The sequence below is a fragment of the Xiphophorus maculatus genome, chromosome 23 (genome assembly GCF_002775205.1).
Source record: "Xiphophorus maculatus strain JP 163 A chromosome 23, X_maculatus-5.0-male, whole genome shotgun sequence".
In the NCBI taxonomy this organism is placed as follows: domain Eukaryota; kingdom Metazoa; phylum Chordata; class Actinopteri; order Cyprinodontiformes; family Poeciliidae; genus Xiphophorus; species Xiphophorus maculatus.
The window spans coordinates 30,019,524-30,046,518 of record NC_036465.1 but is presented as its reverse complement, the minus strand read 5'-3'; the positions used below and the strand labels follow the sequence as shown (position 1 = coordinate 30,046,518).

At 39.6% G+C, this 26,995-nt stretch overlaps 1 protein-coding gene and 1 non-coding gene across 3 annotated transcripts; one reads left to right on the top strand and one right to left on the bottom strand.

The window, feature by feature from the left end:
- Positions 1-2,561: 2,561 nt before the first annotated feature.
- On the bottom strand, positions 2,562-2,633 carry trnaa-ugc. The gene has a single exon. It is a non-coding gene; the product is annotated as a tRNA-Ala (tRNA).
- Positions 2,634-3,174: 541 nt separating this feature from the next.
- Positions 3,175-26,660, top strand: LOC102220492 (alpha-1,3-mannosyl-glycoprotein 4-beta-N-acetylglucosaminyltransferase B-like). 2 transcript variants are annotated; one of them, XM_023328870.1, is made up of 15 exons: positions 3,175-3,375; positions 5,654-5,812; positions 6,973-7,104; positions 8,263-8,396; positions 9,851-9,897; positions 11,791-11,904; positions 14,056-14,131; positions 15,569-15,683; positions 15,777-15,907; positions 18,340-18,447; positions 19,200-19,393; positions 21,144-21,222; positions 22,483-22,558; positions 24,207-24,319; positions 26,388-26,660. In XM_023328870.1, the coding sequence occupies exons 1-15, from the start codon at positions 3,285-3,287 to the stop codon at positions 26,403-26,405; spliced, it is 1,587 nt and encodes a 528-aa protein (XP_023184638.1). In that variant the 5' UTR covers positions 3,175-3,284; the 3' UTR covers positions 26,406-26,660. The 2 variants fall into 2 exon arrangements, with proteins under 2 accessions (XP_023184638.1, XP_023184637.1); XM_023328869.1 differs by having other exon boundaries at positions 3,177-3,375; positions 5,651-5,812.
- Positions 26,661-26,995: the final 335 nt, after the last annotated feature.

The window sequence follows — 26,995 nt, the reverse complement described above, 5'->3', positions numbered from 1 at the left end:
TTCTTCCATTGTTAGATTCCCTGGCCTATTAACTTCCCGCCCAGTCCCACTGGGATCATTACGCTCCATCTCATCTGTGTGTGGAGCTGGATGGTGGTTTACCAGGAAACCCGACTCTTTCTGCAGCTTCACACACACATCTGACACGTTTCCTTCACACACAGATCCTCGTCTTCAGCGTACATTTTACAAAGTCTTGAAAAACTTTTCAATCCTCTTTGACTTTTTTGGACTTTGTATATCTTTGGGATATTAAGTGTAATACTTTGACCTTATGCTGCAATCATGTTTCTCCACTCAAAAAAGTTTGACCTGGCTACATTTATGTCTGTAGAATAAATACTAGTAGCCTATCCATGGATACTAATTATATTGTTTTTGTAAAATTCCGGGTATTTATGTATTCATTTTACCTACTTCTGTATAATTACTATCAGCTTACAATGACTAAGTTGAATGAAATTATATTTGATCAATAAGGTCAACAATATCAAATAATCGATCAATTCTACCAAATGTAAATTGCCATACACTTTCACTCCAGAAATTGCACAATATTAAAACAGTATTTTTTTTTTTTTTACTTAAGTTTGACATTCTTACAAATCTATTCAGTTATTTTAATTGTCACTTTGAAAAACAGGTTATCTATTAGTTGGACTTTCTCTGATTTTATTGCATTTTCAATCAACTCTTATTGTTGGTCACCCTGTCAAGTAATATAAAGAAATGTACAGCTGCACGTTTCAGCTGCCACACTTCATATTTTCTCAAGAAATGTGTGGCACACTTACCTTACTTAAAAAAAATCAAGTCACTTGCTGATCTGATCTTAATGAGTAAAAAAATATTATTGCTTTTTAAATTTTCCTTACATACAAAGGTTTCAGCCAGAACAATTGCATTTGCTGTTTTATCATTTCTTTTTATGTCTTAATCTTCTACGTTTTCCATGCTTGTTTTTGTTGTAAAAGAACTTTGTCGTTTTTGACTTGTGAAAGCAGCTACATGAAAAACGTTTACCCAGTGATACAGAAATATGGAAATGCTTAATGCATTGTTAACCGTAACAAAGTGATGGATTGCACTAGATTTGCTTGTTAATTTTGAAATATTAGCTGCTCACACAGTGTAACACATATGCAGGTGTAAAACTGCCATAAACAGATGTCAGTGAAAAAACCCCTGATCAGGATGGATGCTTGGGTCCTTTCACAATGCAACTTTTTGAAAGTCAAAAGTCTATTAAACGTTTCCTCTGTCACCGTGACAACAGACTACTTCCTCCTGAATGCAGCTGCTGGGAAGGGTCAAAGGTGACTTGGGGTTAATGGGTGATGGAAGCTGGATGGGGGATCTTGTTATATATATGAAAGGAGTTGTGTGTCTGTGACTGTGAAGGACTCATTTAGTTGTTGCCCATAGCAACCAAAATGCTGCCCCCCCCCCCCTTTTTTTTTTTACACTCCGTGCTGCGTCTGTTGCTCTGAATGACCCTCTCCCAAGTTGACCACAGATGGATCCCTTCTGAGGGCCACATGACGATTTTACTAATAAAGCCGTTGGTGGGTCAGAGGACGGCATATTGTCTCAGTGTCCAGCAGTGTAACAATTACACAGATCTGTGATGATGTAACCCTGCGGCTGATGATCAAATGCTGGTGAACACCAGTGATGCACTGGGCCAAGGAGGACCAGGGTCAGGGCTTCAGACCAACAATAAGAGCAGTGTGGGACTGAACTGTGATTATTAATGTGCATGTCAGAACTTTTAATTCATCCATTTATTCGTTGTCTTTGCCCTCTGAAAGTTCTGGAAAACCCAGACTCTCCCCAGTGACGTCTCCAGCTCTTCTGCTCATTGGACCAAAGCAAAATGGAAGAGATGGAAACCTCTTTCCCTGAGTTCTAGGTAGAACCATCTCAAATGACTGTTCAATGTGGACAAGCATTTAGTTCTACTCAAAACTCATAGCTCCTGATTGTGTGTCCAGAGCAAAGCCTTGCCAAAAAAATAGGGCTTGAAACATTGAAAACAGGTAAAAAATACAACTAAAAGTTCAAATATATATTCAGTATAAATAGACACATATATTTTTTTCCCAATGTCTGAAGTTAAATCTGACCAAACTTCTCTTGTTTTAGGTCAGTTAGAATTACCAAGCATATTTTTGTTTGCTAAATGCTAAAAAAATAAAAATAAAAATAAAAAACTTGGAAAGAACATTTTTTAGAGATTTTTTGTAACTTTCTCCATAGTGTATTTCAGTAACTCAGTTCACTTAATGACACACATTATAAGTTATGTATTCATTCGCTATAAACGACATTGTTGTTAAAACATAACATCGGACCAATTAAAAAAACAGACATCAATCGGCTTCTACATTTTGCTATTTATCCACTTGGAGTTAGAGTGTACTGGATAAAGTTATAAAGTTCTCCAAAAGAACTATCAATAGTAATTTAATGACATAAAGTGTTTTAATAGTCGAATAATTTACTGTGCGAAAAATTAAAATAAAATAAATGTATAAAAAACATTTTAAAAAAATTCCCGCTGGAGATGCCGGGGATTGAACCCGGGGCCTCATACATGCAAAGCATGCGCTCTACCACTGAGCTACATCCCCTGGCGGAAACACACCGCGAAATCATGCAATATAAAGATACACAGCATGTATGTCATGCCGAAAATTCATATGGCTGTGTTGGTTCCATGCAATGTGATTCCTGCTTTTGTCTTCTTCTTCCTTCCTTCCTTCCATTCTTTCTTTCTTTCATTTTTTTTATTTAAATAAAATAAATCACGTGACATCACATGAAATCTTCGTTGTCTTCCCCTGCACTATCAAGACTGCCAACACCCACGGAACAAATTCCCTTTGTCTCCTAAACATCGCCTGAACAATAAAGAAACTTAATCAAACTCCTGCTGTTTGAGCACTAAACGACATACCTGTGCTTACATTAAAATGTTTGAGAACGTTATTGCATAATCAACCACAAGATGTCGCTCTAGTCCACACCTGCCTACCTAGAACGTAATGACAGTTCTGCCAAAACTTTACATTTTACGCGAAAGTCTAGTCTATACCTGGCCCGCATGAAGTAGGTGTGTTTAGTACTTTTTGACGTAGTCAGCTGCGAGCCGTGAAGAGCCAATAACAAGCCTCTAACACTAACCTGTAGCATTCACCTTTAGCTGTCCACCTGTTATCCATGGGAAGTGAGGGGGGCAGACGTACAGTGACTGAGAGGAAGGACAGCTAGTGCGAAATGAAATGAGGTTTTACCCCCTACGAGTTGGATGTTTGTTGGTGGTCGTGTGTTTTCTGTCACTTTCTTGGATAAAATCATTTCCGGATGATGGAGGTAGGTCCAATTATTTTTCCAAAACAAAGATAATAGTCATAAAAAAGAAAAAAGACAGTAGCTTAATTTTTTACGTTGCCCTGTAGTGCGGGTTTGTATGACGGCAAATTACATCAAATCAAACGGATTATTGGGATCTTCATGCTAAAATAGTTAGATTTTGTTCAACCGTGTCGGACTTTAAGTATTTTCTCTGCACCCGGCAGCGGGGTGTAGTGACCAACACAACTGTTTTCTCATACAGCCACGACCCACGAGAGCGATTAGCCCTAATTATTAGGCATAATTATACTTTTAATGAGTGACGTAAAACTTTTCAGTCCTTCATAACCGTTGCATGTTGTGCTTGGCTGCTCAGTTACTGTTTCCCCTCTCTACCTGATCGGTTTCTGTTTCATCTTCCCAATTTCAGCCAATGAACAGCTGCAGCAGGGAAGACCCCAGAGACATCATTCTCCTAACAAAGCTGATCAAATTTCAGGAAAGATGTCACTCCAAAAACATGTCTAACTCAGCTAAATAATACTGTAAATGATACATTGAGGTTTAAAGAATTAACAGATCATGAAACGGCCAATAGTAGCTACTGAAGCCAGAGGCGCTGCCAGGAATCTTGGGCCCCATGACCAAAAAAAATCTAATTACAGGGACAAGTTAAATATATGAATATGTTGGTCATTTCTTTCCTTAATTCATTAAATGCTAGTAAAAAAGAGGCAAACAGTAATCTGTAGCTAAGCTAACTATGCTGAATGGTTAATAATCTCACAGTCTACCAACCTCTCTTGGAGAAAAACTGGGTTACAAATGGACACTTTTACCTTTTTCTCTCTCTGTCCCTCTATTTTTTGAAAACCTAACTTTATTATTTTTCTTAGCAGCATAGTAACCGCCACAGTCGCACCGTCAAGCGCTCCAAGCAGGAACGAACCATTTCATGCAGATCCAGTCTGGGTTTTTGGTCTGGGAGTGGGAGGGGCAACATTGAATTTTTACTACTAAAAACAATTTTAGAAAACACAATGTAATTAATTTTGTAATTGACAGGGCCCCATTTTTAAAATTTCTATTAACAATAATAATAATGATAATGATAAAATACAATTCCAAGGGCCTCCTGCTGGTCAGGGGCCCTTGGAATTGTCATAACTTCCCCCCCATACAGCGCCCCTGACTGAAACTCTCCAGTTTTCTCTATTTTCTGTCAGTGGACTGATGAACATGAATATTAGGAAATGTTAAAGTGGCATTTAGGGGACTGATGGGTCAAACTGGTGACAGAAAGCTTTTAAGTCAGTCACTACTGTAAATCTTCTCTGTCTGTGACTGTACCATCTGAACTCTTTGTTAACTTGTGAATGCATTTCCTGGCTTATTCCGGGCCACAATTTGCCTTGTTCCCATAACAACATACTTTCACAGATATGTGGTTTTTCAATGTGTTGTTAAACCTGTTTTTAATTAAAACAGGTAGTTTACCTAATCTAAGCTGAATCCCTTTGCCTGCTAATCCCACATACTTCCGTATTTTGTGCCACACTCTAGTTTTTGATTATTTTCCTCATATAATAACCACCAAGAGTAATTGAGTCTTATTGTGTCTTTAGATAAGTCACATTTTGAAGACTGATATAAAAAGTAGAAATTAAGAAATCACTCAGTTTAAATGTAAATGAAGACAATTGCTAACTGAGATTGTCACTAACCCTGGGTTTATTTTATCCTGCATTTATCTCTAAAAATATTAAACAACCAATCACAAGACAGGGGTTTAATGATTGACCAGCAGTGACCCAAAAGAACAACAGAACTGAGACAAAAGAGGAACTTATGGAAATTGTAAAACTAACTTTTCAGAAAAAACCCACACTTACAGTCAAGCATGGTGGTGGTCATGGCCACAATTCCTCTACAGCAATAAAATGTCCGTTTTTGCGAATGTTTGGGAGTTTTTCTGCCATGGGTGACTCAACAGGAGGCAATTAGTTTTCCACATAGGGTAGCTTTGTCTCTTAACCGAGGGAATCCTTTACATTTTGCATTTTTTTAAATTCACACTGGTTATCTCTGTCTGATAATAAAATGAGTTTGAGCACCTTATCGTTGTAGCTTCACTTAGACTCAAAAGCTAAAGCAGGAAAAGAGAATACAACTGGCCCAAAACACAAGTATATTATTCTTAGTGAACGTCCAGGCTGGTTTGTCTGAGTGAAGATGAGAACTTCTGCCATATAGTAAGCAGAATCACTAGAGTACAATCCTATCCCCACCACAGCAGAACTGCAGGTGCTGTACAAGAGACTGTTGATGGCAGAAGAGCTGGGAGGAAAGGTCAGCAAGGACCTCAGCATCATCCTGGAGCAGCTGGGGAACATGACACGCGCTGCTAACGTCAGCCACCTCTGGAGCAACATGTCCAGCAGCAGCAACACCATGGGTGGGTAGCAGAGCACTCAGCCGGACCAGCCCATCACATTCTACTTCTACTTGTAGAAGAGCAAATGTACCCAACAGGTTCTGCTACAGCGCAGCCAAGGTTTCTCGGTCAGTGTGAACACACACAATGACAAGAGTGTAGAAGCAGAACGAGTTAGCTCACTTTTGCAGAAGCTGGTGACAAAAGATGACATGAACGATTTAACCCAAGAGGCTCTTTGTATCAAGTCACAGGCTACTTCCTGGTATATGCTGGGTTTGCTTGTGATTACTTCCCTGCAGTGAACTGGTGTGTATTGTTTGGGTAAAATACACTCGGTTGTTCCTTAGCTAACAGCACAAAGTCAAACTGCAGTGCCTGTATTAACTGATTAAAGATTGCTAGGATGCAGGTTGGGCTGCACAACATTAGGAAATATGTTTTCCTAATGTAACTGTTAGGAACATTAGGAAACATTATTGCAACAGTTGTCTAATAGGCAACTGTTGCAATAACAGCCGTTGCCTATTTTCTTCAGTCTCTCTCATTTGTGCTTCCATAATTCTAGCAATGCTTCCATCAACATTTTTTTTCATCCACATTTTAAAGTATTGCTTTAGAAATTTTGATGGAAATGGAAAGATTTTTAATTATCTTTCACAGTTTGGCAAAAAAAAAAGAAAAAAGTTTTAGTGATTTTTGGGCTTGATTGAAAAAGAGTGCATATGCTAACAGGGAGATGGAAACATGTTTACCGGATAAACTCTGACGTAGAAAACTCTCCCATCCACTGGCCGGCTGCTGCCTTACCAGAGGCACAAAACTTTGAAAAATATCTAAGTCAACACCTCAAGTTTGGAAGGAACGAATGTCTTCATTTTCCTCCAGTTCGCAACCTCTACTGCATGTTTAGTCAACAGCGTTGCCTGGTTGATTGTCTCCAACAAAAAGATGGAACACGCCTCCTTTCTCTATTTTTGCAACACTTTAAAAGTTCACTCAAACTTTGCATGACAACTAGATGGAAACGTAGCGAGTGACTTTTAGCAATTAGGGCTAAAATGACTAAATATACAGTATATATCCTAGCAATCTGTTTAAATATAATATATACAGTAGATGTATAATGATTTTCAAATACTGTGGTTTTTGTTTTTGGTCTTTCTGTGTGGCAACAACAGTAAAGCATCTGATGGATGACCTGAGCAGACAGCCATTGCCTCAGGCCAGCATTCACTTCTACATGCCTCACCTCAGGGAGCATCCCAACAGCCTGGTGCCTCATGTGGTGCTGGGGAAGGGACGCAGCGGAGGTACGGAGCACACACACACACACACACACACACACACACACACATGTGCACCCCCATGCACACACAATACCACATAATCCATATAAAGTCAAATGTATCAGGACTTTTTTATGATCCAAACTTCCTATTTGTTTCGAACCGATTTCTAGTTCTTAGGATGTTACCAACTAGAACTATACAGAGTTGGGTAGTAGCTAGTGTAAAGGAAAATGATTATTTGTTGGCGTTTAATACAGCTAATATACGACATGTGTAAAAGTTATATACAATACTCTTATTTGGAACAGGTCTCGTCTGAGATGCGGTAAGCAGACAGAGCAGGGCTTTTTTTTTTCCTCCCCCTTTTGACAGACACAGCAATAAAATTTACAATTCCGATAGAGCAGAAGAGACTTCTTGGCGCCAGGGATCTTCCGTATCAGGCAGAGATGACCACGGGGTAGTCCGCCCTTTGCTTAGATAAAAAACAGACACCTTTGCTATAAATCAGGAAGTCCCAACTTTCTTTGGGGGCCTGAGGGAGTTCTAATTGGTCGAAGAGCAGAACGCCTTCTTTGCATATATTAAATAGGGAAACGCCTCTTTGGTTAAAATTTCAGGTCAGCACCGGAGAGTGGAGAGTTTTTTCATTTTTTCTCCACGTGGGCGCCTTTGTCTGTCTCTGTGTTCGTTTGTCTTCCCTTGTGTGTCTTATTTTGTGATATAATGCATATCTCTGTTCCTCTGCAGCTTTGTTGTCGATTGCTTTGTATGAGATTAAACTCCGTGATCTGTGACGTCAACACGTTTTGTTGTTGTTTCGTTTTAGCAGCACGCGGTTGCAGGACGCTCACAGAGAACGCCGCTCGAAGATCCCGGGCAAAAATTAAAAGAGGAAGCAGGAGCCAAACGTTTTGTCCAAAGCTAGCATTAAATTGATCCTCTTTTTTAACACTAGTTACATTTACTTGAGTAACATTTTTCAAAAAATGTACTTTTAGGAAGTTTGCTTCTACTGCAGTAATTTTATTATAAAGTATTTTTAGTCTTACTTGAGTATAATGTTTGGCTGCTCTGTCTGTCTCTGGAATGACGTTTCTGAACATTCCATGAGAACAGGTCCTGTGACGTGTGCTTGGCAGTGATCGGGTTTGACTGGGTGTCCATCTCCTCCCACAGTGAGCATGGTGCTGGGCATTCCCACGGTGAAGCGTGAGAAGCAGAGCTACCTGGTCAACACCCTCAGCTCCCTGCTGTCCGGCCTCACCTCCTCAGAAACGCAGGATCTCCTCATCATCGTCTTTGTCGCTGAGGTTGCATGCAGCTTTTTATTCAAACGAATGCTAAACCAATTGTTTTCTTGTTTTTCCTACCACTATGGCTCCAGTACATTGTTTTAAAGTCGGACTGCAGCAAACGATTATCTGACAATTAGTAGGATAAAACACTTGGCACACTCTGCAGATTTTTTATTTATTCAGTAGTAGAAATCCACTAAAAGATGCAAATAAACAAATCCTTCAGCTCCTTTTTTAAGTAGAAGAATAAAAATGTTAGTACCTAAAATACAATAACAGAGTTCTGGGTGGAACAAATTTACAGACATTTTTTTTTATCTTTAATGCAAAATTTATAATATTTTGTACAATTGCTGCTCTGACTGTGTTGTTCTTTCAACAAATGTCCATTTTTGAGTCTGTATGCTCCAGTTAACAATTACTCGATTACTAAATTAGTTGACAATTATGTGAATAATCAATTAATCATGACTAATCCAATTAACTGCTTCAACCCCACTTAAAATATCCAGAATAGACACAGATGGTGTGAGATTAATAATTCTAATGATCCAACTGATTTTAGGAGCAATTTTTCCCAACCACTGCTAAAATAATCCAACATATTGATTATTAAAATTGTAGTAATCTCAGCTAATGAATTAAAATTTTAAAAAATGCAAATAATATTATGTAGCACAGAACAGGGTCGCCCTCAGATAAATTATTTATATATTATAAGTACTTTCTATAAATATTTAAAATAAATATTTAAAAAGAAATAATTCCACCTTATGACTCTCAGTGTTTTTCACAACTGAAAATGTTCCCTAGCAGCTGAATTTGTTTCCATGACAGTCGAGTGTAGAGGCCTTCTTTCAGCCAGCTGACCAGCAGTGGAGCAGCAGATCAGTGTAGGAACCTCATCACTGGCATCACATGAAGGGACAGACACAGACCTTGGTACCGGTCCATTCATGGTTCTGCTCACGTTTGTGTTTGTATTCAGACCTTTGAACTTTCCCAGCCTGCTTCCCATAAAACATGTTTTATCACCAAGAAATCATCTTCAGGTTTTATTATTTTTGCTCTTCATGCTGTGTGAGGACAGAGTGGTTCTGGGACATGACGTGTCCCTCTCCGTTGAGACGGCTGCTGCATGATAACACGAACGTTTCTGATTCAGAATCTTCCAGCCTGCAGGTCCAGAAGCCGTCAGTGTGTAGCGGAGCTGGCAGGGAGGCATACACACACTCCTCCTGCTGGTTCTACAGGTTTCAACATGTAAAACCAGTTTTGATGTGCGAACCATTGTTCACTGGGGAATGTTTTGCTGTGGAGTGTTTAATATATTTAAATAGGAACAGAGTCGTTGTGTGTGGTCAGACCGAGGCGAGGCGGCCACGTCACACCACAGCAGTTCCTCGCTTTATTCATGCCTTTCATACCTGAACTTCACTAACCTGTTTTTTTTTTCTTTGTCAATTAAGACGGAACTACAGTATGTGGAGGGCATCGCACGCAGCCTGTCTGAGAAGTGAGTGGCTTCTAGTTGCTTCCAGTGAGAGAAACTCGTTGCTAAAACGAGAACCTCTTTTATTTTTCATGGACAATTATCTTACAGGCTGTAAAATGACACTGATCAACAGTCAAAAAGATTGTCTGGGGTTTTTTGACTGTTTTAGGGTCATTTTGATGAGCTGAGTCCAAAAATCACATCGGTTTTGCTCAACCAGGTCAACTTTCTGAACTATGGAGCAACATGAGCATCAAAATGCACAACTTGTTCTCACATCTGGATCGGTTTCCTGACAATCTGGATCAATGAGTGATGAGCAGGAGGACAGACTCCATCAGGACAGAAAAGAGACACAATGAAGACGTAATGTTCAATTCATTTCTCATCCATTTTTTGGATGAGAAATATTAACGGAAATAAACTGATAATGCCACAAAAATGTCATCAATTTAGTCAGAAGACTGAATTTCTCTAAATCAAATTAGAATAAAAACCATTGAGAAAAATGGATGTCATTTTTGGTGCAGTGGTGCAAAAATTGTCCTTATTCAGTTGACAAAACATAAACAACTTTCAAAACATATTTTCTGTAACCCAGTATAATCAGCCATCTTAAAATGTATTGTCCTGATTTTATATGAAGGCACCACATATGAAAAAAAAAATTTCTCCAGATTTACAAAGACCCAACAGCTTTCCTCCTTAAGACTGACACAATAGATAAGTCTGCTGGATAATCATTTGGCCCAGAAGTTATTGTGATGAACAATAATATTGTTGTTTTGAAACCATTTTCAAGTAATATAAAGGTAATGACATAGCAGTGCAAGAACACATTCTCAAAGATCTATAAACTTTAAATTCTTATGGATATTTTAGACTGGAACTGGAGGACTTTTTTAAATATACAAAATAAACAACAAATAAAATGAATAATGAAGTTTCTGTAGACAAAACTGTCCTCCAAGCAGAGGGCTAGTAGAGAGCAAAGCACCAGACTAAAGACGTTTGTCATCCAGTTTTTGGTAGAAAGGGAGAAAAGAGAAAAACAATAAATCTTGCAAATGAAAATTATTGCGTTTGTTTTCATTTATCATGTGATTAATTGATTTATTGCTTGTTGCTAATCCTCCTCTGAGCTGCAGGCAGCCCACAGAGGACTGATGGTCCCACTCATAAAAACAAAACGCTGCACAAACTCTTTCTGAACAAGGGATACCTGAAACACACTAGAGCATAGTTTTATTCTTTATTGATACAGGGATCTTAGTAATTGTTTTATTGTTTTAATAGTTCAGGTTTATGAAGCTGTTGCTTTATTTTTGTATTAGTTGGGTGGTTTTAATGTGCCTATGTCACATGGATGAGTTCTGTCACCTCCATCTCAAAAGTGATGGCCGGTAAAGTCATCCCTTCAGAATCATTGCTTTGAAGTCCAATACGGAAAGTTTTATTTCTGTACAACATGCCAAGTATGATTCTTAAATTATACATAAATTTGCTGAGTGATGGTTACATAAGTCGATACTTTTATGGAAATATGAGCTGCTGCCTGAGGGCCTGTTCAACACTAAACAAAAGGAAGCTGAAGAAAGTGGAAAAGTACCCAGAATAATTAGAATCACTGGCCTGCACATTATTTCCACTGCATCTGTCTGTGACCTGGAGCTGCAGGCCTTCTGCAAGTCCAACATGGATATGGAATCATTACTCACTGTCTTAATATATAGTGGGAAAACATCACTGATGCTGATGGAAATGACAGGGGCTGAATACATATCCTCACCACACTGTTCATTTATTTTGTTTCCGCAAATTAAAAATAAAACGCATCAAACATATTCCTTTTGACTTCAAAGTAATGCACTGCTTTAAGAAAATCTGACTCCTGTTGTGTTTTGTCCTCTGCAGTTTTCCAAAGGAGGTGCAGTCTGGTTTACTGGAGGTGGTCTCCCCATCGCAGCATTACTACCCCGACTTCAACACCCTCAAAGAGACGTTTGGAGACTCCAAGGACAGAGTGAAGTATGCATCAAAAATCTACGTGCATAAACATACGTACTCCCTCCCTGCTACAAAAACACAAACATAACGAATGTGAGTGTATTCTGACATGAAATACAACAGATCAAACATCAAACAGGACATTTAGCTAAGTCATGGTGAACTCTGTCTGCATCTGAAGCCCCTGCTGTTGGTTCTGAACAGTTACTGAGTCTGTCTGGATGTCAGCACGATTTAAGAAAACCCCAAACAAAAACAAAAAAACAACAACTGAATAACAAATTTAAGAGAATGATTACTGATATTCCAGCAAAATGCTTGAATTCTATGTTAATTATGGCTGCAAGCATTGATTGTTTTAGTCATTCACAATTTGGACGATTAATTGATTAATCAATTGCAGAACACGACACAAATTGGCACATTCTGCAGATGTTCATTTAACCATTTATGCCTTTTTATTGTAAATATTAAGCACAAAATATTCAAATAAACAAAGTAATTCAAGTCCTTTTTTAAATAAAAAAAATATATATTTTATTGCCTGTAATGCAATAACAGCATTCCTTTAGTGTAATAATCAATTAATCACGATTAATCATTCAGCCCTAATGCTAATCCTACCATTTCCAGTATCTTGATAGTGTCAGTAAAGTATTTGCATCCTGTCTGCATGAACAGGTTAGGGTTAAATATGAATGTTTTATGTTTAGTCAGTTTTTACCAACAGTTTTTAAAACTCAACTGTTGTACTTAATACTTACAATAAAGAAATAGAAACAAGTTTGTTCCTCTGGTGCAGCTGAATCTGTGAAATGTTCCACCTTCCTGAACACTGGCAGGTTATTTCTCTTAAAAGAAGAAATTTTTACTGACAAATTACTTGTAATTTAGTTGTCTTATTTCAAATATACAGATTCAAGTCTTACCAAAAATACTTGGTAAGATGTAATGTTTCTGCAGGGTTATGGTTGAGTGAACTGGATTTTTATTAGACACACAGACAGCTTTCATACTGTAACAGTAATGTTGGCTGCCAAACAATACAGAGAAAATATCCACTCTCAATCATTTTCACTTTTTAATTTCCAAAGATTTTTGTCTTTTAAGTCGACATTAAATGCCATGTTAAAACCTGAGTCACGTTTATATGGCATGTTGTTAACTTTTCACCCGTTCCTGCGTGGCTCTGCTGTTAGAGATAAGATAAGATAAATCTTTATTGTCATTGTCACAAGGACAACGAAATTCAAAGGGCGCCATCAGTCAGTGCACATGCCCAAAAGCAAAAAATAACTGTCCCACAATTCACACACAACGCAAGAATCAACTAACAACTGGCAAAAAAAAAGTAAGAACAGCCACATTCTCACATACATAATTTATGATGATTAATGGTTGTTTTTGATTGCATTTAGTTTTGTTATTGCTGTCGGGTAGAAACTGTCTCTGAGACGGTTGGTTCTGGTTCTGGTTGCTCTGTATCTTCTGCCTGAAGGCAGCAGTGTGAACAGAGAAGGTCCGGGGTGAGAAGTGTCCTTTGTGATGTGTTGTGCTTTTCTTAGACAGCGGTCGCTGTGCAGGTCCTCCAGTGAGGGGAGAGGGCAGCCAATGATTTTTTGGGCTGTATTCACAACCCTTTGGAGAGCTTTCCTTTGAGCCGTAGTGCTGCTGTTATACCAGACGCAGATACAGTAGGTCAGTATGCTCTCTATGGAGCACTTGTAGAAGGACACCAGCAGCTTCTCCTTGATGCTGTTCCTCCTGAGAACCCTCAGGAAGTTCAGTCTTTGCTGGGCCTTTTTTATCAGCTCCAAGGTGTTCATGTTCCATGTGAGGCCCTGCTCAATGTGGACCCCCAGGAAACGGAAATCAGCTACCCTCTCCACACATTTTCCCCCAATGGTTAGTGGTGTAATGTCTGTTTGATCTGATCAGAAGGACAATTTCCTTTTCTGCTGTTTATTTTGTCACTTCATTCAGCTGAGCACGGTTAGACTGATGAGGAGGTTTGCTGTCTGCTTACATCACTTCCTGCTCTGCTGCATACCTGTGTCTTGCCACAGCTAGCCTGATCATAAACTTTACTGTTTGATAAGAATGTTAGAATGATGTGTCATTATCTCACAGATAGAAACAAAACACGGTCATTTGTTTTGTTTTGTTTTGCAGATGGCGAACTAAGCAGAATTTGGACTACAGCTTCCTCATGCTGTACGCTCAGGACAAAGGAACTTACTATGTTCAGGTGATTTTAGACTTCTACCATGAAGCAACTTCAGATTTCATGTCTGGGACATTTTGAACATCATGACTGGAGTTATGTCGCCTGTGAGTGGTGTGGGAAAAGCTGTGGACTCACCAGCTGTGTTTCTATTACAAATGTGCAGAAAAGTTTGTTGGAAAAAACGCAATTTTGCAATTGCGGTGTTTCCATTAAATAGGAAATACATTTTAAATTACAGATGAATATGTTTGTTCATGTGTTAAGTCATTAAAAAATGAAGCCTTCATCTTTTTTGCCAGTAGTAACACCTGGTTGACTTGTGTTATGCGAAAAAAGGGTTTCCATTGCAGTTTTGCAAAACACACTAATTTCAAAAAACCACATCTATAAAAAAAAATTATAGAAAAACATGAGATTATTTTTTTTCAAATATCAACCAAGGAACAGACAGTTTGAACGTAGCAGACCATATGCAATAGGTCTAAGAGTCAAACATCCATATACACTTCTTTGTTTTCTAAATGCCACACTTTATAGTTTGTTCAAAAATTTGTACAAAAAATGTAGATTTGCCTCATACAGTCATATTCAATAAATTTGAATGAGTTCAGATGAGGGAAGCCTGATTGTCAAATTTAAAGTATCTCTTGAATAAAACAACCTTTAACTAGATATTGAACATACTTTTAAAAATGTTTTTTTTATTGTCTGACTTAATAGTCTGACTCTAAATTTCATGTTTCTTTTAACTCATCATTAACAGAAATAAAGGCTTCCATCTGTGTGTAATCTATATAATTTCACTTTGTGTTAAAGTTTCTGAAATAATTTCGCTTTTTTATAATATCCTAATTTGTTAAATGGGCCTATAGATTTAATGTTGTAAGCCAACAATGTTTCTTCCTAACAGTCCACACGTTTCAGTTAAAGTACGCCACACAAAGCAGAGCTTTGAGACCTTTGACAAAAGCATGAAAAAAAACAGGAAAAAATTTAGATAGTTTCTGGCTTATGCTGATCAATATTTGAAATTAGGGTGTGTGTTGATGTCACAACCTGACTCTGGGGTTATGACAAAAGAAATGACACAAAATAACACTTTGCAAATATTTAGTATGGGAATTAAAATGGTCAAAGCAAACCAGAAAGCAAACAAATGTGGCCCTGAATGACTAACATTTAGCAGCTCAAACAATTAATTACCTGACAGGCCCGTCACACTGACCTCTGACCCCAGAGCAATGAAAAACTCTATTGTGATGTAGTTGAAGAGGTGATGGTCAACATTTTCTTAAAGCTACGGGACTTTTAGAATTCCAAAAGTGGCGTGATGTTTCCCTCAGCGTTTCTTCGACTCATCAGTTAATACTACACTGTCTTCTATTCCAGCACTAACTACATTTCTCTGCAGAATGTTCTGGAAGTGAGTCTCTAACTATCTGTGTGTTTGTTTTCTAGTTGGAAGACGACGTTTTTGCAAAGAGCGGTTACTATAGCGACATGAAGGCATTCGCCACGCTGGCGTCTTCTAACGAATGGCTCTACCTGGAATTCTCCCAGCTTGGGTTCATAGGTGTGTTTGTTTTTCCACACAGCATCGCAGAGGGAAACCAACTCAGAGGCTTGGTTCTAGCATCGTCTGTGTTTTTTTTTGTTTTTTTTCCAGGTAAGATGTTTAAGACCAGAGACCTCCCGATGATAGCCGAGTTCTTCCTCATGTTCCACAAAGACAAGCCCATCGACTGGTTGCTGGATCACATTCTGTGGGTGAAGGTTTGCAACCCGGAGAAGGATAACGTAAGTCTGCTGGCCCCAACCAGACCCCAAGAGCTTTGATACTTTAGTCATACTCTGTTTATTTTCACTTTGTTAAAACATTAATGTCCCGTCAGTCTGCTGAGAATGATCTCATTCACTACATTATTATTAGAGAGGCACCAATCTAATATTAATATATATATCGGTCCTGATGTTCAAAGATATTCCACATCAGTGACAATGTGTCTGATCCACAAGGGCATATCTAGAGTCTAATTCTGTGCTTTGTGCTCTGAGTGATGTCATGCTCTATTATTTATTTTACATTATATCTATAATTCCTAATTTCACTTTCTGAACCATTTGGTTTGTTGTAGTTTATTTTTGCATGTTTGACCAAAGTAGTCAAGCTATTGTTTTGTCAATTTCCTTATTATTTACATCAATATTAGCTGTTTATACTCCTACCTGCACTGACTGAACAAGTAAAGGTTGTTCCTACATGTTTGTCCATGCTTGTGACGCTGTTGGTGTGTTTTACCCTGCTGTACTGGTGCAGAGTGCACATTTCTGGCCAATCGCCTGCTTATAAAAAGCCTGACCTGCCAATTACCAATTTAAATTTTTCTTTTTTTTGGTCTGAGAAATTGCTTAAATATAGCAACAAAGTCACTAAGTTGGCAATAGTGGACGAACTACTGTTAATGGAGGATGAGACCTGGTGGGCGGGTCTGTCAGAAGGAAACAGTGGCTGATTTTCAGACCTTTGTGGAGGTAGAGAAGATTGATGAATAAGATCAATATCTCCCGATCGTTCTCCCCAAAGAAAGAATTCAGGGACGGTTTATGGGTACAGCCCTGATACGGACAAGACTTCCAGCTTTCTAAACCTGTTGTGAGGACATGGCCGCAGTGGAGGACCTGCAGGCATGCTCTGACTGGGATGTGCTTAGGACTGCAGCCTGGAGAAATACACAGAGGCTGGTTGATAGGGACTGCTGTGACCGTCACACACCAGGGTGAGTCCCAACAATGACAAACCCTGGTTTTCATCCAAACTCAGATGTCTAGAAAAGGGAAAAAGAAGAAGCATGTGTGAGCAGAGACAAAGACCAGATCATAGTCACCACATGTAACAGTCCTTGTAGGAGACAAAGGCTCCCTGATGTAAATCTTCCTGCAAGGTTTGGTGTTTAGAAATAACACTGGGCCCAAAATATCTCATCTTTGATGTAAACCAAAACAAGAGAACAGGATGTTACACCATATTCTCCGGGCCTAAAACACTTCTGTCTGCAAGTCTAGTGGTTAAAACAATTCTAGAGAAATCCTTGTCCTTGTTCTCAGGATGGCTGAATCACAAAACTTCCTCTTAAAGCCAGAAAATGTATCATCTTCAGGAAAACTTTGGAGCCACATGGCAACGTCTCTCTTCTTGGCTCCTGTGGCCACTCGGGTATAAACCCTGAGTCTTTTATTTAGCCCAGCTGGTCTGTGTTCCACCCTGAAGCAATGTGTTCTCAGTCTTTAGCAGCATTTTTAAAACCTCACTGAATCCTGCTATATTCCGGTCTGCTACAAGACCTCCACCATCAACCCTGTCCCCAGAACCTGAGGACCACAGGACTTCAAACCTGTTACTCTAACCTCTGTTCTTATGAAGTCTTGTGAGTGCCTGGTTATCTCCCACCTGAAAGCCATCACAGCCCTCCTTCACCCTTTACCAACAGATCCAGCAGGTCCAATGCACTCCGTTTCATCCCTTGGCATCTGGTCTTCCCAGGAACCGACACCAGGATCCAGTTTGTGGATTTTAGCTGTGCTCCGCCGGTATAATTCTTGTGCCAGTGGTGTTTGTTTGGATCCCCCCTGCCCACATTTAACATAAAATATGACTTCCCACCACATTTCTAACGCTTTGTTGAAGAATCCATTCCGATTATTGATAGAATATTCATACCATAAAACTCCACTCCGGGTGGACCACATGCTCCAAGTATAAACAGGTGAATAGCTAGTGCAGGCTGCTAAGACCTAGATAATGATTAAACCTTCTGGTTTAGCTGTGCTAGTGGTTCAGTTCAAGTAAGTGCATTATAAATGACTGAACTGCAGTCATCTCTAATGACTGCACCACTAGGTGTCTTTGCTGGAAAGAAGTCGAACGGAGGTGGAAGTTGATACTTTTCCAAATAAGACCAGTCAATATTTATTTAGACTGGTCTCAGCGAGGCGCAAAAGAGAGAGAGAGAGAGAGAGTAGCTGCATGTGGTTGGCTAGCCGTTTGTTAGCACGTCTGAGTCTCAGACTACCAGTCCTGGATCTCTCCAGATGTGTTCATTCAGCCTTTTGGAGGCTTTTCATTTCATCTTCAGATTCTGCATGCAGCATATCAGCATGATGATGACTATGATGGGTGTTCCAACACGTGATCTCTGCTCTCACTAATCATCAGTGGGTTTCATTTGCAGAAACACTGTGATCTTCAGAAAGCAATGATGAGGAGGAGATATAAGCCCTCGCTCTTCCAGCATGTTGGTCTTCATTCCTCTTTGCCTGGAAAACTACAACATCTGAAGGTGAGTGCACCTCTGACCTCTGACCTCTGTCACGATGAGCGCCGTCTGTGTGGAGCTAACGTCAGAGTGCCACAGTTGGTAAAAGCAGCAGACAGCTGCATTGATTACATTTAAATGACTCCATGGAGAGAAAGAATCACAAAAATGTAAAACACCTCCAATAATACTTACTTTTCTCTCTTTATCAGAAAACCATTTTCTGAATGAAAAATGAAAATCCTGACAGAGAGCTGAAGTCTCAAAGAGAGCAAATAAAGTTTTGCTCATATTCAGTAACTTAGAGGATGACTGCCAGAAAAAACACAGACTGTTCATACAAGGACAGCAGTGACTCAGCTCATTGTCTCTTTTATCTTTTTGATGATTTTTTTTGTTGTAGTTTATGTTTACCAGGGCTTGGTGGGAGAATGGTCTGTAGGCAGGACTTGGGGAGGGGGAGGGCTGCTGCATGATGCAACCCCTGTTGTAACTTTTATCATCCTACAGTCTGTGGAAGGTGATGCTGAGCTTAGGAAAAATCTGTGGTACCCGTCTGTCTTTGTTTCACACAATTTCAAAAATAACAAAATACTAATAATAATTTTAAAAAATAGCTGCAAATTTTCTGCAAAATATTTTATAGAGCAGAACTCCAGGTGTTTGAAAAGGCAGCAGGAAGTATTTCCCCCGTTACAGTTCACACTGTGGAAATGCTGCCCTCGTCGTCTGACACCACGTTCATCTTATTCCCTCCTGTCTCTCCTCCGCTGCAGGATAAGGACTTTGGGAAGCAGAGTTTGTTTCAGGCTCACAGTAACCCAGCTGCTGCGGTGAACAGCAGCATGAAACACTACCAGCAGCACAGCCTGGAGCGGCTTTACAAAGGAAGTGACTTCATGTGGGCTTTGACGCCGGTCCAGGGTGACTACATCCTCTTCAGCTTCCCTCAGCCCATCCGCATAGCTGGGTCAGTCATGTTTTAGCCTTTTGATCAGCCTGATGGGGAGGTGATTAATAGCCAGTTCATACACTACAGCTTTGGAAGTGTGAGCAGATAATACTTTCTGCACTTTGAGCCAGTTTTGGAAGCAGAATTTAAAGCTTCTGAACTTTAAATTCTGCTTGAATTTAAAGCAGACTTAAAATTTAAAAAGCAAAAAATAAATAAATAACACATTACAAATAAAAGATATAATCTGTGGAAAAAAATGATTTATGGTTTTATAAAGATTCTGATATAAAATTTTAGTGTTCATGCTCAAGGACAAGAAGTTTAAAGGCAAACTCTACACAGCAAGTAGAAAATATTGATCCTGTTAAATTGAACCCAATTTACCTGCTGTGAACATACAGTCAGTTTAGTGAGTTCTCAGTAAACTGTGTGTTTACTGAACAGTTGATTTAAGATTCAACTAAAACAGTTTAATCATAAATCAACTGTTTTAGGTTTTTATTTACTTCTTGTACTTTATGTGTATCATAACTGAGCATATGGAGGTAGGGATAAGGATAAGGACTTTTTATCTCCAACAAACTGACCTGGGCCATTGAAAAAAACATTTGCCACTTAAGAGTCCAAGTCTGATACATCAAACATATTAATTAATACCATCAGTGTTATTTGTACGGTTTAAACGTAAAATGACACATTGCATTTCTTTGGTATTCAGAGAGTCTGCACATCCTTAAAAAGTCTTCATGTATCTAAAAGTAATGCCTTGAAATGTCTTAAATTCGTTTTAAAAAAAATCTGTATGTTGGCCTTGGATACATTAATATCATCTATTAAATTTTGTCGTGACAGGACTATTTAATCTCGTAGTTTTTTTTTCTGTCAGGCAAAACTTTGAATGAGTTGCAGATGCCGCCAATGATTTCTGTTTCCTGAGGCAGTTGAGGCTACCGCTAGCCAACCTCTAACATACCCTGGCTAGTTAGCTAGCGTTTTTTTGGTACCTATCAAGGGTGTAAATAGTTTTTGCCAATGACTCACTAGGTGCATTCTGTGGAGAAAAAAATTAAAGTTTGGCACTATGGAGGTTAACAATGCAGAGGGTCATATGCAGTGGAAGGGTCACAAAGCTGCTGCCAAAGGCCACAAACAAGAATAAAACTACTTGCATGTTTCTGATTCATCCTTGAATCGGGTGCATGGAGAAATCCGTCAATAGATGACAAAGTTGCTTCTCCTGGACCACTAGGGGTTAATTTCTGCTTCAAAAAACAATCTGATGAAACGCTGGAAGAGACTATTGTTGTGTTCAGGTTGCGCTAAAATGAGTTAGCTTATTAGCATACCTATTCAAGCCTACAATGACATCTGAATGCTAAACATGTAGCACAAACGCTAATGTCATCGTCTACAGTCCACATTTCTAAAGACGTTCCATGAATGATCAGGAGTTCCTGAAACTCTGGAATGGATAGAATAAATTTGCACCAATCTGATGGTGGAATAATCTAGATAACAGAATAAAAACAATGAATATCTTTGTTGGTGAGTTGAGATGTCACATTACTCAATAATTTAGCAGCAAACAGGGTACTTGAATGAAAATGTTGCTCATTTTGTCGAGATAGTTTGTGATAAAATGTGATTAATTGCAGTTTATTAATTACAGACCCTTCAATAAACTCAACTAAGCATTATGGTAATATCTAGTCCACCACTATTACTGAGTTATTAGTCAATAAAAATGTGTGTTTTTTTCCTGTAGGTATGTGTTTCGTAGTGGAAACAGCCAGGCAGTGGGGGATAAATTTTACAACACAACAGTGGAAGTCCTCTCCAGCTATGTGAGTAACCCGTGTGCGTGCGTGGGCGTGGGCGTGTGTGCTCCATGTGAATGCGTGTTCTCTGGTTGCTCTACCTGCTGACGGCGCCCAGAGTCTTGGTTTTCATTGCAGGTGTTGATGCCTTAGGAAAAAGTGGCAATGTAACAGGAAACACCCACCAGAACAAGCTATCTGTTATCACTGCACCACCCACTGCACTGTGTGTGTGTGTTCAGCCACACTTGAGGCACGCTAAAAGGGAAAAGTGTTTACGTGACAGCTGACCTTTGAGTAAAGTTAGACAGACACTGGATCCCTGAGTGGAAGATAAGAGGGAAACCACAATACAGGAGATAAGTCTAGTCCCCAGGCTTCAGGTTGCACTGCGACCAAAGGGAACTGCTGCACGGCAGGAACATCTGGCAAGGAAAACTATGGTCTTTAAATTTATTACATCAGAATATTAAAATAATTCTACAAATTGGGTATTTTTAAAAAAGAGACAAAACTTAAGTCAAAAGTAATTTGGCCAAATCAGCAACAACAAAAAAGGAAAATAAAGCGGTTTAGTGAAGCTTCTTTTGATTGAAGTTGCTGAAAACATTGGAAATTCTGAGAATCTTCCTCAGAACAAAACAAATACCTGGAGGTGATGATAGAGAAGATGGAGGCGTTATCAGCCTGACGGAGGATTCAGTCTGTCTGCATACTGATATGCTGCTTCTCTTAAAATGTTCAGGCTCATTTTAAGAGATCCAGTTTAACAAATCCTAATGTTCAATCACATATAAGTTGGTCTATTAAGCACTTGGTCAACCCAGGCCTCAGGTAAAACGACTTTAGTTGGATGAACGATGTGATCTTTCAACATCGAACAAAAACAAAATGTCCTTAACCATTTATCAGGACATGCTTTCTTGGGTTTGATCTGTAAACTAAACTGTTCAGGAGTACTATTAGTTACCATGGTGATTACAGGTGCACCGATTGCAGTTTTCTGGCTGATCGCCGATCTTTACAAACCCTGACCTGCCTGATTATAACATTGATCAACACCAATGTTTTGGCTGAACAGAAATTTTCTATGCTAGCAACAGTGGGGTGACTGTTGTTAAGGGCACATGTGTAGATCTGATCTGATGGGTGGGATTGTCAGTCAGACCCTTCTCAGTGAATATTAAAATGGTATAGTGTATAACTTCGCAGTAGTAGATTAGATCATGGTTACTAGGCATCTCTCTGTTCTCCAGCCTCTGACTCCTCTGTGTTTGCGTCTCGTAGACAACGGCTACAGAGAAGCTCCTGGATGGCTCACCGTCTAAATACAAGCGGTCTGACAGCAACTTCGTTGTTATTGGTGAGTAAATGAGATGTTGAATCCATCAGATGTGGTGGCCTTAATGTGTCAGGTGGATCTTACTCTGCACCACTGCAAGCAAACGTATGGAAGAAAGACAGAATTAGTGTTAATAAGCTGATTTGTCTCTAGGTGTTAGGAGCAGACAGCATCCAACCTGCAGACTAAACTGAAAGGAGCCGTTGTCTCTGAGCACGGCATTTACTGAACACACACTTCCTCCAGTCATATTCTGTGGTGTGCAGCAGATCATAAACAGCCTGGCTTTATGGAATAGGTGCCATCACGTTTGCATGCCCCTTTATAAAACACAGACCTGAACCTCATCCACAGGATAAGTCAGACCTGATAACTGATTACTCAGCAGCGTTAGGCCACCTGCCATGGAGGTTCTTCTGTGGACAGAAGGAAGTCTGTGGGAATGCATGTTGTGAAGGCAGAGCAGCTTGTAAACAATGATACTGGATGGAGTCTGACCTTTCCGATGCCAGGCCTGCTCCACGGATACTGTTTCCTGTTCCAGAAGAATAAGCTGACAGGAAGTGGAAGTTTGAGGATAAAATATTTTACACCAAATATGTTCCAGACCAGCGTTGTTTTAGAGGTGCTGTTGATCAGGAGTAATTTATCATCTCCAAAAAGAAAGAAAGGCTCAGTATCGGCATGGAAACGGTGTCTGTGTAACTGGCTGTGGGCTATACAAAGAGCAGTGATATTAATATTGTGTAAAAATGAAAAGCTAAACCCTGCTAGAGTCTAGGGCTGACACGGCTAGTTATGATTAATTGATTATTTAAGTAATTGTCAACTAATTTAGTAATTTATTAATTAACTGGAGTAAACGGATTCAAAAATCCTGTAAAAAAATCTCCTATTAACTTTTTGCTGTCTAATTAATAATTGGTTAATGCAAAAATTAACCAAATGAAGCCTAGGCGCAAATTCAAACTGGAAGACTCTTTTATCCCCACCGGGACCCGTTAATTGAAGCGACCTGCCCACAATCGTCAACCTATTAATGCCGGACCAAGCCACGTCACGTCCAATCATCGACCAAGTCCCAGCTGATAAGGACCTTCATTCATGGTGTCCTTCGCTCTCCAGCCGAGCTCAACCCACCACCACCCCTTCTCCTCCATTTGCCCGGTCCTGAGGCCCGCACCCTTCTTCAACCTCCACCACCAGTGCCGGGCCCTGGGGGATGACGTTCCTAACAGCATCGGGGATGCTCATCTGAAGCCTATCGCTAACGCTGCGATAACCGTTATCCCCAGCCGGGGCCCGAGCGCCAAAGACTTTAAATCCTGTTTGTCAATAAACTCTTCTAATTGTCTTCTTATCTCCGTCTGAGTCTCTCCAGATTGAATTAATCTACAAATGATCAAGCGTGTACTAAAGGCTACTATTGTATTTCTACTCAATAAAATATTTTTCTTATTTAAAATAGGAACTGAATTATTTGTTTATTTGCATATTTAAATATATTTATAATTTATATATTTTTAATTCAATTAAAAATCTGCACAATGTGCCGGTTTCTTATCTGACTAGTTGTCAGAATGATGGCTAACTAGTCAATCCTGAGCTGCAGCCCGGTTAGCTGTGGTCCTGACACACTGTGGTTGGTAACCAGCTGTGTTTGTTGCAGGTGAATTTTACAACGGAGTGGCTGAAGGAGAAATTGCTGAAGTTCTGCAGCCCATCTCAGCTCTGCGCCTGGTGGTTCAGTCTGACTCAGACGTCTGGGCTCTGCTGAGCGAGGTCAGAACCCGGTTCCCATAGGAACGCCGAGTCACTGTTCATCAACAAACCTGGGTTGTGGAATATATATATATAAAGAAAAAGAGGATGTGCAAAGATTTTCCCTTCATATACGCCTTTGGTCTTTGTTGGCATAGAGATGTTTTGGCCCACATTGACAGGATGACATCACAGACTGGTGACTGAGGCGTAGAGATACAAACCTTTCAATGTCTAGTGATTCAATCACGATTCGATTCAGAATTAACTCACAAACCAATGTTTCTATTCAAACAGTCTGGAGTTTGTGTTTAAATTATGCGAGTGACAAGAGCAAAAGACAAGTTTAATTTAATTCACCACTATGGCGTTACAAGTATACAAGCCGCCAATACTGTAATTAATGTACAAAAAAAAAACACACAATAAAAGAAGACCTAATGTTAGAGAGGTTTGTTCAGTTTGTCCAGCCATGGCATCAACATCAGCACTGAGTGATCAGATTTCAGCATCCTGTTCAGACCGGCTGGGTGTGTGATGATAACAATAATACTGGTGGCATTGAATTTAACACAAAATCATCTTTCCTGTTAGAATCAGCTTCCTTTAAAAGTTTCTGTTGCTGAATCAGCTCTGTGACTTTAGTTCTGCTTTCTTCTGTTTCTGGACTTTGTTCATCAGTTTCAGGTTGAGTTGTTGAATGTTTAGATTAATGTTCCCTCTGTTCTATGATGCTATGTAACTAGAAGTATTTCTTTTTACTCTTGGACAGTTGCTATGTTGCGTAACCAGGGCAACAATGTATGGTTTTTAGAAAACAGGAGGAGCTAACTAGCATCTTATAAACTCAAACTGAGTGACAAATCACAGAGAAGCTGACCAAGCTTCAGGATTCAGAGCAGGAAGTTGATAATGAGCAGGGATCTTATCCCCTACTCCAACATCTCCAACCAGATGGTTTAAAGTGGAGCAGCAAAGGCAAATGAGGTGGTTTAGCAGATCTGATAACGACTGATGATGTCATCCAGGCCATGTTTCTACTGTCTGCCTGGAGACTGAGCTGTTAGCATGTCATGACAGTCATGAGGCTGTCGTACAGCTGCAGCCTTCAGTCAGAGGCCTTTCAGGTTCCGACTGCCACTGGAGATCCTTCTTACCCAACGTTTTGAAGTTTCTTGAATGGTATGAGTTACAACGTTTATTTTTGATCCTTAACTGAAAGTGATTGAAGAAGCCCTATAAGCTTTGGTATAGATCTACACATAAACGATCTACCCAGATAGATCTGCATTCACCAGATTACACAACCAAAACACAAATGTGTTGGTTGTGCAATAACAACCGACACATTGTGCTGTCAGTATTTTGAGGGAGTCCACAGAGAAGGTGCCCATAGTTTTATTGGAACTTCAACTGATGTTTTGTTATGATACAATCCCCCTCTCCTACTCTCCTACATTCTTCTACTCCTGAGTTAATCTAGCTAATTATTCTCTACGCCTCACCAGACACCGGACACACTGAAAGTCTGGTCACTTAATAACCAAACGCAGAATGAAGATGAACATTTTTCAGCTGCTGTTGGTTTTTGTTGTCTTGCGTTTGCTGTGCAGGGTATCATTTGTTGGGATGAAAGATAATGCATAGATGGGCAAGTAGAAACACATCCAACATGTCTGAGCTCAGAAACATGTAGGAAGCGTGTCTGATGAAGACGGCTCTCAACTTCTCTTCTGCCTGCCATGTTTTCAGCTCAGACGTGTTTGGTCTGCAGGTTCTAGATACTGCACAAATAAGGAAATGTTACCTTCTGGCAAATGCCTGGCTGCTACTTAGACAGTAGTTGCGGGTAAAGCAGCAGAAACCGGTTCAACTTGTTCTCATAAATATCTAAATTTGCTCTGGTCCAGATTATTTGATCATTTTCAGATAAATATCACATTATATTGTCTTCTTCTCTGAATGTCTGCTGGTGGCTGGAGGTTTCTACCCAGATCCGTTGCAAAGCTGTGAAAAATGTGAAACAAACATTAGTGATGCTGAAACCAAACTGAAACGATCACTCATTCTGGTTTCCTCTGCCCGTCAGATCCACATCAAGGTATGAAGACAAGGCGCGCCCTCTGCTGGGCAAAGACTCTAACTACAGGGACATTTTGAAGCAGCTCTGAAGCCTGACGAGCAGATCGCCTGTTGGTGATCTGAGAGGAGCTTCAGACGGAAATCTGACTCATGTTGAGTAACCATGTGGAGGAAGAAGTACTCCCCCCACTGACGGGTTTACACCAACATAACCTGTCACACATGTTTTTGCACTATGACAGATTTTTATTCTATGAAATAAACATGTATGAAATATCAACTGCCTCACCAGGGTTCCCTTTCATGTCTTTAGGCTTTTTCTAGACTTACTTTTGTTTACCATGTTAAAAATGACCTTTAGTGAACAAAAGGCCTGTGTTCATATAGACTAACTCCCCACAGATCAGATTTCCAGTCTGTTAGTGACCCAGAAAATGTGCCAAACAATGAGAATCAACCTGAAGTCATGCATTTAAAGTAAGGGTGCTCAAAGTAGGGACCGGGGGCAATTAGAAACCCCTGGATGCTTTTTTTGTTTGTTTTTTTGCAGCCACGAGACCATGATTCAAGATTAAATCATTTAAAATCTACTTACAAACAAGTTAGACACAAGCA

What these genes read in the sequence shown, in the direction of transcription:
- LOC102220492 (XM_023328869.1), top strand. Translation starts at nt 3,285, where the DNA reads ATGAGGTTTTACCCCCTACGAGTTGGATGTTTGTTGGTGGTCGTGTGT. An exon ending in ATCATTTCCGGATGATGGAG is followed by an intron (nt 3,376 to 5,650) that starts GTAGGTCCAATT and finishes TCCCCACCACAG; the next exon opens with CAGAACTGCAGGTGCTGTAC. An exon ending in CAGCAGCAGCAACACCATGG is followed by an intron (nt 5,813 to 6,972) that starts GTGGGTAGCAGA and finishes TGGCAACAACAG; the next exon opens with TAAAGCATCTGATGGATGAC.